The sequence below is a fragment of the Haliotis asinina genome, chromosome 1, assembly GCF_037392515.1.
Source record: "Haliotis asinina isolate JCU_RB_2024 chromosome 1, JCU_Hal_asi_v2, whole genome shotgun sequence".
Lineage (NCBI taxonomy): Eukaryota > Metazoa > Mollusca > Gastropoda > Lepetellida > Haliotidae > Haliotis > Haliotis asinina.
In genome coordinates, this window is record NC_090280.1 from 100,212,976 (window position 1) to 100,226,658 (window position 13,683).

The 13,683-nt window shown below is 40.5% G+C and overlaps 1 protein-coding gene across 1 annotated transcript; it reads left to right on the forward strand.

Annotated features, from left to right (window-relative positions):
• Window positions 1-319: 319 nt before the first annotated feature.
• LOC137285030 (oncoprotein-induced transcript 3 protein-like) lies at window positions 320-8,516 on the forward strand. Its single transcript, XM_067817213.1, has 6 exons — window positions 320-533; window positions 2,709-2,909; window positions 3,749-3,913; window positions 4,527-4,646; window positions 4,901-4,999; window positions 8,298-8,516. Exons 1-6 carry the CDS (start codon window positions 374-376, stop codon window positions 8,330-8,332), a joined length of 780 nt encoding a protein of 259 aa, XP_067673314.1. The 5' UTR covers window positions 320-373; the 3' UTR covers window positions 8,333-8,516.
• The last annotated feature ends 5,167 nt before the right edge of the window (window positions 8,517-13,683 follow it).

Sequence of the window (13,683 nt, forward strand, 5' to 3'; positions counted from 1 at the left end):
TATATCATCCGGATCTCAGCATTGTGAATGGAGACAATGTATTGTACATGATTTTATCTGTAACATGAACTTCAAGCCTTTGCGTGCATTCATACAGACCCATGCAATGCTATTGTCATGTTACCTCAGAGCATGGTTCTGTATATACGGATCACCTGTCTATAACTATCCTTCTTTATTACGTAACACTACTGTACAGATTCAAGCTGATATTAGTTATGCAATCGCTGTTCGAAACCATTTATGTTTTTTTCTACAATGACATGAGATACCTATCGACTCTGTGTGAGCGTTGCTCGGCCACACGGTCTGCCCTGACCTGTAAGCAATGTCGAACAGGTAACCAATACGGACTGTAATTGCTCTTTTTCCAATGTTCCACGTGGATGGACACCAGACAACAGTCCACAGTGGATTCGCCATATTACAATTTGGATGTTTACTACCTGAGTCCGTAGTTAGAATGGACAATATCTTCCAAACAGCTATGACAATGAGAATATTGAGTATGGGCGTCCTGTTCCTCGCTGTAGGTAAGTGGTGCCACGCCATGTAGTCGCTAATTTTATTCACATCGGCAGTATTTCAGCCACACCGTCACTTATATAATTTTATGTTACAGGACGTGGTTGTAAGAGCTTTATTTCAGCACCATTTAGTTCACATCTAACACCTGTAATTTAACTTATGGTAATAAAGTGCAAAAAAAATCCCTCTTTCATTGTAACCATATATGTATGGGTGTTTAAGTGTAATACGTTTAATATACTGGTCATAGACAGATAGGTTCATCCAGAACTGGTAGAAACGATCCACCCTGGAGTAAGAATGGTGATAGGGAGAGTGAGGTACGATGGCGCACCATCTCGCCTGACCACCCAACCATTCAATTCCCTCCTACGGCCTGCATAGGTTTCTGGACACACAGTCCAACCTAATCAATACAGAGTTTCAACTAGGTGGTGCTACGCCATGTATTCACTAGTTGAAAATAATCCTGAGTATCAGCGTTCTGTTCCTTGCCAAGTTAGTGGTTCCGCACCATGTATTCACATAATGTTAATTAAAACAAAACAAAAGCCAGTAACGTTATTTTTATTGATCACGGACATTGTGTACACCGTTACGAAGTGTGCCTTGATTAAGTAGATTAACAAGTATAGGGCACAGATCACCCAATCCCAATTATCCGGAAACGAATGCCAGGACGAACAATTGCATTAACACTACTAACCTCATTCCATTTCTTACACAATGTGCATTTGTAAAGACATAAAAGACAATGGAATGTAGCTTTTAAAACATTCCATAGACGATGCGTAATTTTATGAAATGATTATAACAGAATTTTCACTCATCTTGTCAAGGAATATATACTATTAAAAAAAGAAACGCATAGCTGAAAATTGCTATCAATACAGGGCAGTCATAAAGAAAACCTGAATGAACATTAACGGTCCAATGCTGCAGGAAAATGTACTTCACAAATGACAAGTCTTCCAAGGTCAAGGTCGCAGAGCAGTCAGTATCTTGTGTGACCACCATTAACATCAATGGTTGCTTGGCATAGACTGGACCAGATTCCGGATGAAGAGACTGGAAATGAGTTGGTACTCTTCCCCCAAGGCCACAAACAGGTAACGTCTGTGGCTGAGGGCCACGTTGTCGCACACGGCGATCCATTTCGTCCCACAAATGTTCAATAGGGTTAAGAACGTGAGGGCCAATCAAGAACCTGCACGTTGTTCTGGGCAAGGCAATTCCTGGTTATTCTTGCTGTATTTGGCCGAGCGTTATCATGCTGAAATATGACGTTCTGGCGGTTCATGAAAGGAAGGACATGAGGCCTGATGATTTCATCACGGTGACGTCAAGCTATCAAATTGCCCTGGACTCTGAATGAGATCTGTTCTGCCACTGTATGAGATGCCATCCAAAACCATGACACGTCCACCACCAACTCTGTCCACTTCCTTTACACAGTTTGCAGCGTAGCGTTCGTTACGACGTCGATATAAACGTGCTCTTCCGTAGGGACGTCGCAGCATGTAACGTAAATCATCACTGACGATAACAGTCTGCGTTGTTGCCGATGTTGACGTGTAAGGACAGGTCCTCGCAATGGTCTTCTGTAACGAATACCTGCCTGGCGTAAGTGGTTCCTCATAGTGTGATCAGAACCTGAGCGGGCGTGGTCACACGGGGTCGACCTGAACTGGGGCGATTATATGTTGACCCTTGCTGCTGGTAGCGATGCCAAAGTCTTGCTATGGTACTCTGTGACACATTCAGTTGCCTTGCAATCGCAGACTGAGACTCCCCAGCCTTCAGATGACCAATCGTATTGTTTCGCTGAGCCTCAGTAAGTCTAGGGATGACTTCAACACCAAGAGCATTGAAACCCCCGATTGTTATTGGAAATGATGCATGGAATGTGCGTGCAAAAGGAACCGCATGAATTTCATCCCGTTCACAGTTTATTGCATTCATTGAGGAAAACAGATTTTGATGCGTTTTGGCAAGTGTCCTCAATGACAATGAATTTAAACTTGGAAGTGTTTGCAGACAGCGTTCACCATAGATACACTGATTACATAGACACCAATGACGCAAATTCGAAAAGTTACATGGAAAAATACTACCTATGCGTTTCTTTTGTTAGTAGTTTGTCCAGTACTCAAGCCGTTTATTCAGGGCCCTATTTACAGCATCCGACCCCTGCGTCGACCACAAGTACATCTACGACGACGGGGGCCGCAGTCCTAAATGTCCCTACCAGCCGGAGGAGTGTGACCGCTACATCACGGAGAACTGGTACCAGGTGGTCAACTACCATGGATCTCTGGAGATGCCAACATCCCACGTGGACATCAACAGCTGCGGCGCCAACTACCCAGGCTGGTTGAATGGTTGGTTTTAGGGAACTAGCCCTTTGGTACTTTGTGGTTGCATGTGTGTGCGCGTGCGTGTGCATGCGTCTGACCGTCTGTCCTTCTGCCTGTCGATGCGTGTGATCATATTTTGTTTGAGACTTGGAATTTGCTTCCGCACTGGTAGATCGGAAATTTTAGTCAAGACAAAGTGTCCCTAATGTAAAAATGATCTTAATCGTACCTTCACATGTTCTCGCTCAACAAGTATAATTATATTTCCGTTCGGCCATTTTGAATCGCATTTTACCAGGCGTGACTCCACCAACAGCACTGTTTCGCAACAAAACAATTAAAAACTAAAAAAAGTAAATTCTCGGTGAAATTTGAGAAACATGTCAGTTTCAATCAGATATCACGTGAGACCTAGCTAGAGACTACAAAACAATAGTATCAAGAAGGATTACTGATAGTTTCCTTAGAGGTGATATCGGCAATAAGAAAATTACGCGGCTTTTTCAAAGTTTAAAAACATAATGATGCGAGGGAAAATATTTGAATCTGACACTATCTTAAAATGTTACATGGCAGCACTCGAAATTTCGATACCGATCTATTACACTATTATTTAGCCAGTAAAAAATATGGGGTAATCTATTTTGCGAGCATACAAATAGCCAATACCTATGCATTTGAGAGAGGGTAGTATACACCCAAGCAGATGATGGAGTATCTGGAGTAAACTGTCACATTCTCCCTTAATCTGCTTGTCTTGGCTTCATCATTTGTGTGTATCGATCTTACAAGTCCAATACCACCTACATATTTAATGGTATATCATGCTTGATATTTTGGGCTGATTCACTTGATGTACCCAGGAACTCTTCCCTCCGTCTCCGACGACATCGTGGACATGACTGTTTGTGTTAGCTTCTACAACGAACCCTGCCGAAAACAAGTTACCATCCAGGTGAAAAACTGTACTCATTTCTATGTGTACTTCCTCGTGAAGATGGGCGGGTGTTCTGAGAGATACTGCTTTGGTAAGTACATATCATATAATTTGATTGAGTCAGTTGGTTAGGCTTTTAGTCACATTGCCAGTATTTGATACACACCGTGACTTACATAATTTGATGTTACAGGACGTGACTGTAAGACCATTTATTTCAGCATGTACGATGATACATCATTTACACAGTCACCTTGCCTGACAGCCCAACCGTTCATTTCCCTTTTACGGCCTGTGTCCAATAGCTTAGTCTTAGAGTCCATAGGATTTCATGAACATTTACAGCAGTAATTGTATTACCGACAACTACTAAAGGAGTATCAATGAGGGATACCCAACTACTGGCTGTGTGGAAGACTGTCTCTTAAACTATGCTTCTGTTTCAAAGACATATCGTGAGTCTGCGGGATAAACCTATCGGTGGATTTTACCAACGTGTTCAAAGTGTGAAACATGCATCAAGTCGGGCTTGTTTCCACACTAAGCTGATACGTCGTTGCATGAAAAGTCAGACTTTCAAAGCGGCGTTTAATCCTCTTTAACTCACTCATAATTCCGTGGACATTATAATATACATTATCATATGACATCATATAGATATTGTATTGATTGTTTCCAATGATTGTTACCATCATGTGTTGCAGGTACCGATGGTGCATGTCCAACTACAACAGAAGCACCAACTACAACAGAGACACCAACTCCATCATCAACAGCTTCAGCAGCACATACAACTGATAAACCCTCGTGTACACCGTCTTGTGGTATGTGTTTATGAAACAACAATGACAATGTTATTGTTAAGAATAATATCCTTTCACAAAATGCTGACTATCTTCTTGTATTGGAGTGAGATGTTATACATTCATCAGTTACGTTCTCAAATGACAAAGGTAATGTATGTGTAACTTTTGAAGCTGATTCAACTTACGTCAAAACATTTGTAAATTGATAACCAACCGAGGTATTAAGACGCCGGTTGGCTTGTTATATCGAATTCTCCAAATATTTCCTACAGAGTCTTCATCCGAGATGTACCGCACATTGTCAATTGTCCTGGGAGCCTTGTCGATAGGAACAGTTGCTTCGATGCTTGTTGTTATGAAGTTGTACCACAGTGAGTAGTCTCTTCTTGTGAATACGTCTTTTCGAGGTTACGTGAGTGAGTTAATCTTTAACATCACATTGGCAATATCTCAGCCATATCATGATGAAAACAATTCATATTATTTTATAAAATGCTGAAGAGTAAAACTTGTCCACGGTGGACAGTAAAAATACTAGAATATCACAGATATAAATATAAAACTAGCATGAAAAACTGAAACATTGTAATTTAAGAAGACAATACGATATAACACACGGGCTATAGATCGCAAGAATCTGAAGGTAGATCACCATACTAGTGGCCATGGGGACTTACAGTACTCTTGCTACCTGCATGGACCCTGGCTGGATTTACACCATCCCATCAGCTCCTGGCGATATGGGCGAGTTTAAGCCAATGTTAAAACAACAAATATACTACGATTAAGAGTATGGTAGAGCTAAATTGACTTTGAATTGGAGGAACTTGCGTATCCTCTCAGGTAAAGGCCACTTATCATTTTAATTCAATTCTCTATTTCGGTATAATTGTTGTATTGTAAATATATCAAAAGTAATATATTCTCCGAGACAGTACTTGAACAAAATAACTTTCAAACAAACTATTTCAGATTTGAAGCTACAGATATACATTATTGGACTGTGTTGCTGTTTGGCGCTTTTGATTTTCTTCATAAAAGAATATTCAGCATAATATTTGGTAGCTGTAGCTGAGGAAATATATTAGTACACATATATGTCCTCTTGTGATTCAACCGCTGTTCAGTCTTATCCATTCATAAATTCAACTCATTATTGTAGTGTTTTTGTGTGGGTATTGGTCAAAATACCGTCACGTGTTTGTCTACAAATCACGATATTAACTTGAATTTTCTGATAAATTACAAAATTAACTTGGGTTACTAAACACAGACAAGGAATCCCGTACGAAGGGTCTTCCCTTGCTTCTTTTCACCTGTTATTTAAAAGTTGTCGTTTATGCTATGTCTGGTACCTTTAGTTAAATATTTTGATTGTGAAGACATATCACGTAATGATGAGCTGAATCCCGCAGATGACACAGTGTGTGCATTAACACTTCATGTTAAAACCCTCTTTTTCTTCCATTATATAACAAAACAATTACAGAGGTTTGTAGAAGTCGATATCGTTTATTATTGACCTGAGTGAAGACCTGGCATCGACCTCTACAAGAATCTGTAATTATATATTATTATGTAAGCATATTTTTTCCGGCTACCTGATTGATCTAGAGGCGGTCGTGTGACTCCAACCCAGGTCCGACCAAAAGTCATATTGATTCGAGTTGCTAAAACTAAGTCATTCCATTGTCACAGTATTCCTGACCTAACGTTATTGGCTTGTAGTGAAAGTACAGTAACTTTTCTTGACTAAACTGGCATGTTCTGCTTTGTAGAAGTTTTATAGGGAATTACAATGTAAAACAATTATAGACTGGTGAATTTGGTCAATACCCGTTTCGTCCTCGATCAATATTACTTTTAGCGGGTCCATAAAAAGACTGGTATTGACCGAAGTCACCAGTCTGTTATTGTATAATATTCATGAATACCATTCAGAGAATGTTTTTAAGTGGAACAAGTACCCAAGTACCCCAAACTGGGGGACTCGGCACTCGTACTGCTGCCAGTTACCCTGTAATGTCCTTCGCCGGATGGCCCTCGAGGACCAAAAGCTCTATGACTGGTCTGTACTCAAATTTAGCCATTTCTGCCGTTTCAGTATGGGTAGCTTTTTTAATCACGAGGGATAACTATTTCAAATCACGAACTGAGAAGGATCTTTTTCATAATATCAGTTCTCATTCAGTTATTGCATTTTTAAAGGAAATAGATTTGTTACGTAAAAATTCTGATAAATGATTTGTAAATAGATATTATATAATTAGAAGTTTGAATTAGTGACTCATATTGTTAATGGCTGTATACTTAAAATGAGTTGATGTACAATATAATCATTATCCTTATTTTAAAGGAAATCTAACATACCAGATGTTTAAAAGTGGTATTTTTGTGCTTTTAATTATGGCTAAATTTTCCTACCATCATTAGCGGCTGAGGGGATAGTATAAATCCAGTGAGAATCCCTGCAGGTAGCAAAGGCATTGTAAGTCCCCAAAGTACGGTGATCTACCTTCAGTTGTCAATAGCCTATTTTTATATTGCATTGGCGAAAATAGTTTTCTACTTTTAAAGGTATACGCTATTTAGTTTTCACTGTTTTTGATACTGCAGGTATGTTACAGTGTTTCGATGACTGGTCATTTTTAACAACTTGTATTTATTGTGTATGAACAACCTTTCTCGTTATTATATGGTTGAAATATTGCCGCGGCGACCTTAAATTTTATTTAACTCACCCACTCGGCAGGGGCACATGCGATTAAATCTCACGTGGCAGGAAACTACATGCCAACATTATGTTAATGTGAATGATATAAACCGTTCTTCTTATTTTATCTCAATTTTGGGCTCAAAACCTTACTGATAGCCCCTCGAAAATTTAATGTAATTGGGACGGTATATGTAAAAGCTTGCTGGTGTTAATTATATATCTTTATAAATCACCAGTGCACCAAGGAATATGGAACTGTTAAAAGACCAGACATATTTATGAGATAACGGTAAATGACATTAAACTACGTAAGCATTCGCATGTCAGATATATTTGAAGTGAGATAATAATTTCGGTTGAGTATGATGGTAAAGTTCCCTGTGTGTCAGTAGTTCCTGTTTAAATGTCACATTTTGCATACTAGTCCGATTCAGTTATCGCATTTAGATCATTAACTTTAATATGCATGCGCTGGCATTCACGACTCAATGAAGTAGGTTTAGATACAAAATATCGGTACATTTTGTTTTACTAGCATCAAAACAAAATCAGTGTGAAGTATAATATCAAGCCAGTGTTCACAACTGCACAGTATCCCATCGTTGTCTATGTTGAATGTGATCCGTTAGGTTCCGGGGTAGAATAGGCCTTCAGCAACCCATGCTTGCTACAAGAGGCGACTATGCCTGTCGTAAGAGGCGACTAACGGGGTCGGGTGGTAAGGCTCGCTGACTTGGTTGACTCATGTCATTGGTTCCCAGTTGCGCAGGTCGATGCTCATGTTGCTGATCACTGGATTGTCTGGTCCAGGCTCGATTATTTACAGACCGCCGCCATATAGCTGGAATATTGCTTGCGTAAATTTCAACTCTCACTCACTCATTATGTTGAATGCAAAATCAAATTTACACTTACATTATTTTGATACAATACGGTGTTTTGTTTTGGTCTAGCTTCGACCTGTGTGCGAATAAAGGATAAAGCGTAACAACACAACTTTGGCATGATCCAGCTAACATATGTGGATTGTCGGCTGTTCGTTCATGACACATGTCCACAATACGTGTATGGAGGAGAGAAGTGTATTTGTATATACCCAGATCGTACAACATTTTGAAAGTCCACATTCTACTGTTGTTATGGAGTGTTGCAATAAATGCATTTAAATTGCACAGGTGTGGGTGATCTGTTTATTGCAAGGGGCGATAACTCTCCTTTTCAACTAATATAAGCGACGGTCCAGCTTCTTTCCGGTCTGGATCCAAAACTCAATGTGCGTTTCGACACCTTGCTAGTCCTGCCTACGCACTTCCCTGCTGCACCTTCCTGCACCTCCCGGTCGCTTACAACAGACTACCTTAAACTGACACGTGATTTGCCATGATTGTTGGTTTAGAACAGTATCGTTTGTTTAATCACCAAGTGAAACACCAACTACTCACAAGATAGAATATATCGGAAAAAAGCCATGAAAATTTGGTATATTATCACGACATTACATACGTCAAACGCAAGGAAGTGTGAGTCTTAAACGCGCACCTTTAGCACCACAATCTCTCCCGAGGACGTTCTCTGCCGTCGGTCACGTCACTGAGACAGGCAAAATGCTTGTGAGAATCCGTCGAACGCGAAGTCTCTGGAACGTGCTTTGGAACGAAATCACACACACACAAAAAAACGTAAATACGTATCATGACGTATTATTAAAGTGTGTGGTGCTGTATTCTGTAGGTATGCTGGGAGCTGGAGATACGCCAACATCCGCACTCAAGACAGCCGGAGGGTCTTTGTTATTGCCAGTTTGTAATTATTATACATCCCTGACTTAAATTGATCATTCACACCTGTTGATAATTGAAGAAATATTGCGCAAAGCAGAACGATTGGGTAAAGACATAAATATTAACTTCTGATCAACAATTCTTCTCACATCTGATTTCCTTTTCTTATAAAATTCTGACACTATATTTTTAAGGTATACTGAATGTACAATGCACATATCATTCAAACAGTTTGTTGAAACGGAGACACCAGTCATCATTGTTTGAAATAAACGATTTACCTATATTATTCTATCACTTCTAAAATGTCTCCGTCAATTTAAACTAGTGGACAAAAGAAAGTGAACACCCTAATTAATGATCGATAAAATCAAAGCAAAACATGCAACCACAATGGAACATGGCGAATCGACGCTCGCCTGTTAAAACAGTCGCTTCCAATGTACCAGGAAGCGACGAATAGCCTTTGCCCACTGTAACCTACACCGACGATGTTCCTGGGTCACCACGATGTTCCCGGCTGCAAGTAGACGTCATAGCACGGTACGTCGACTAATGGCATGTCCTAGAGCCTAGGTCTCTGCCGCCGTTTCCGTTGCCGTGATGAACCGGTTGCGCAGATGAAGAGTGCGCAGATAGCAGTCTTCCTGTGGGATTGTCACAGCAATATGGCTGTTGTTGGCCCATTTGCCTCATACCTATAACCCCTGTACCTATAATGTATGTATGTATGTATGTGTGTGTGCGTGCGTGCGTGCGTGCGTGCGTGCGTGCGTGCGAGCGTGCATGCAATAGTATGCGGATGCATAGTAACAAAAATAGAAGCGCTTCCTTTTTGCTGCTCAGGACCAGTCACATCCCACTAGTAATCGCCTAAATGTGACTCCTGAAGAAAATATCAATACGAAATGTCCGCTTTGCAACAAATTCTCAGAGACTGCCTAGCACCTTGTCAGTGGATGTCCTTCCTTGACGCAAACATCATATCTTAAAAAAAAAAACATGGTGGCATGGCTCGTTGTTTTTTGTTTTTTGTTGTTTTTTTTCTATCGTCATGGAAAATGAAATAGGCCAATATACAGTCAATATACAGTGGCAAGATTCAGGAAAAGGATGCTAAGTATCCGGACCTCGCCTTTGAAACGTTCTTGGTGCCCTTGGTTTGGTACCTCCTGTGCTCTTCGCTCGGATCAAGAAAGAGGCCGTGTTTCCACAGGGAACTCGGCCCTTCTGACACTCTAGGTAATGCTGAAGGCTGCAGTGGTGGGGAGTCTACATATTCTAAGGAAAGTTCTTGGTGGATTCGACCAGGCAGCGTGTCCAAGAAGTCCCATTCGCTCCCTGGGTTGCATAGAGCGGGTAAGGGCTGTGAGCTGATGATGAGCCTTACCAGCTTGACTGTCAGGATCACACAATCCTCCCTGCTACATACTACTTTTAATTAATAAAGCGTAATATAATAATAATAACTTTCATGCAGTTATTGTAGTAATTTGTTATAGGTATCAACCAATCACGCATACAATAATATTATACATAAGTCACTATAAACCATTACCCTGACAAACGAGATAGATTTCAGCCATGTCCATTCTATTTTTTCAAATCGTATTTAAACATTATTTGTTTGAGACTTTTTGAGATTTTTTTTCACTTCTCAGTGTTATGTACCTGCTAGATATTTATGTTGTCAAAATCACAATATATTCGGGTCACAGAAATTAACACCTTCCATGCAAGACCTTCCAATTACCTAACAGTGTAAAAGAGTATGAAAACCACTCCGAAATCGCTTCCGTTATGCTTTGTCGCATACGACTGACTTATTTACACACCATCGCCATATAGCTGGAATATTGCTGACTGCGGCGTAGAACTTAACTCACTCATTCCGTTATGCCAGGCCCTGTTAATTTATGAATATGCGAGTTTGTTTACAAACAAGAGAAAAAGTCGTGTCATGTGATATGCAAATTAGTCTATGGCAGTGATGCTATGCTAAACCATAGCTGCGGCGGAGTGTGCATCGATCTGCGCAATTGACACGTGACAACGAAGTCTGCAAACCTGACAATTCGATCCCGCCAGTCGCCTCTTTAGACAGGCATAGTCGCCTTTTGGGAAAAGCATTGATTGCTGAAGACCTATTCTACCCTGGATCTCCAAAGGTCGGGGGACACCTTGAATGGGCTTCACTCTGTGTACCCATGTGGGGAATCGAAACTTTGTCTTCGGCGTGCCGAACAAATGCTTTAACCGCTTGGCCCTTGTGCATTAAGAATGGTTTCAATAACCGACACAAAATGTAAAACTGCATATTTACTCGCTTTCAGTTTTTGATAGAGTTTAGTATTTAGTATTTATAATTCTATTATGACAGTTGCACCGGATTCATTTACTATCGCAGATTCGTCGGGCCAATCAAATTATGTGCAAGAAAAGAAAAATGTGTCAGAATAAGGGTACGGGTGGGGGTGATGAGGGGTCACTTTCAAAAAGCATGGTAGCGAATGTGCCTCTTGCACACATAACGGAATGGACACATACCAGGAAGGGTAAGGGCTGAAAACGAGGAGTGAATCTGCAGTTTAAATTGCAATACTCAAACGGTTAGCCCTTATAAACAACCAAACACTCTCTTGGTTTATCAACGCAGACAGAAATCTTATCGCAAAATGGTAAACGGTTTCATTACCATTTTCAGAAGATCTCACATCTGTGAAGATCTCAGAATTTGTCTTCAGCAACTCGTAAGAGTCGACTAACGGGATCGGGTGGTCAGGCTCGCTGGCTTACATGTTATCGTAACTCAGTTGCGTAGATCGGCGTTCATGTTGTTGACCACGGGATTGTCCGGTTAAGACTCGATTAGGAGAGACCGAGGTTAACCTGGTGCATTTGTAACAGAGGCGAATACTCCAAAAGATTTCGCACAAACATGGAGTAGGTAAGTTCTTACGGTACACATCCATTTCAGGTGCTCGCTCATAGCGAGTTAGCTAAGTAAATTTTCCACAAAATGTAATAAAACGTTGTTAGTGCAGTACTTGACATGAAATTAGCCTTTCAAGTGCAAAACTGAGGTATTACGACATGTGACGTGACATGAAACGTGGCAACTACCATCGGGTGCAATCATAACACTGAGTAACAATTGCCCCCATGTAATTAGGGTGCAATCATAACACTGAGTAACAATTGCCCCCATGTAATTAGGGTGCAATCATAACACTGAGTAACAATTGCCCCCATGTAATTAGGGTGCAATCATAACGCTGAGTAACAATTGCCCCCATGTAATTAGGGTGCAATCATAACACTGAGCAACAATTGCCCCCATGTAATTAGGGTGCAATCATAACACTGAGGAACAATTGCCCCCATGTAATTAGGGTGCAATCATAACACTGAGTAACAATTGCCCCCATGTAATTAGGGTGCAATCATAACACTGAGCAACAATTGCCCCCATGTAATTAGGGTGCAATCATAACACTGAGTAATAATTGCCCCCATGTAATTAGGGTGCAATCATAACACTGAGTAACAATTGCCCCCATGTAATTAGGGTGCAATCATAACACTGAGTAACAATTGCCCCCATGTAAGTTGCCCTTGAGCAATGATAATGAAGCAAATTATGGTGATGGTTCTTCACTAGTTTGTTTGTCCGTGCTAGGGGTCAATTGTAACACTCGTTACGTTACGACTTTGTTAAGGACATGATCGTGAACTTCATATGACACTGATGTTTAAACCAAGATGCTAATTTACTAGTTAGTGCCGGCTAACGTTGTGAGCTATCGCCTAGTATCGAATTACAAGAAGCTAGGTAACTTATTCACTTTCAAAATAAAGTACGTTTGAAACTTTGCATATTTGTGTGAGTGTCAAAGTAATTGTAATCGCTCCCCGTGAGACGATTAAAGAGTTGATGGAGTGATATGGGACTCGTCATTTGGGACCTGATCTTGAGACAGTGCTAATACAGCTGCTTGTCGTGTTTTCTGACGAATATCAAAATGTTCACGCACATTTTACTCACGAAGTTCACAGGAAAGGCAATGCAGAAACCACTTTATACTCTGCTACTCATATAAAATTTCCATGGTCTCACGAACATAACATATGCCATATGTATTTTTAGAAGAACGGATAATACATACGGTATTGTTATGGATCTTCCATCATTGGGGCCTAGTGGTCAAAGCGTTCGCTCGTCACGCCGGAGACCCATGTTCGATTCCCCACATGGATACAATATGGGAAGCCCATTTCTGGTGTCCCCCACCATGATATCGCTGGAATATTGCTAAAAGCGGAGTAAAACTAAATTCACTCACTCACCTTCCATCATTACAAACCTGAGATACAACACTCGTGTATTTTGAGTTCTACCAACGTTAAACATAGACACACAAAAAGCTATTTACCTGCACATGCTGAGAAAAAAATATGCTTGTATCTATTGTGAATAGAAAATGTTCGGTTTGACATATTCATGTATAGTATTAATGACTACTGTTTTAAGTGCGAGTCAAGTTCGCATTCATTGGTA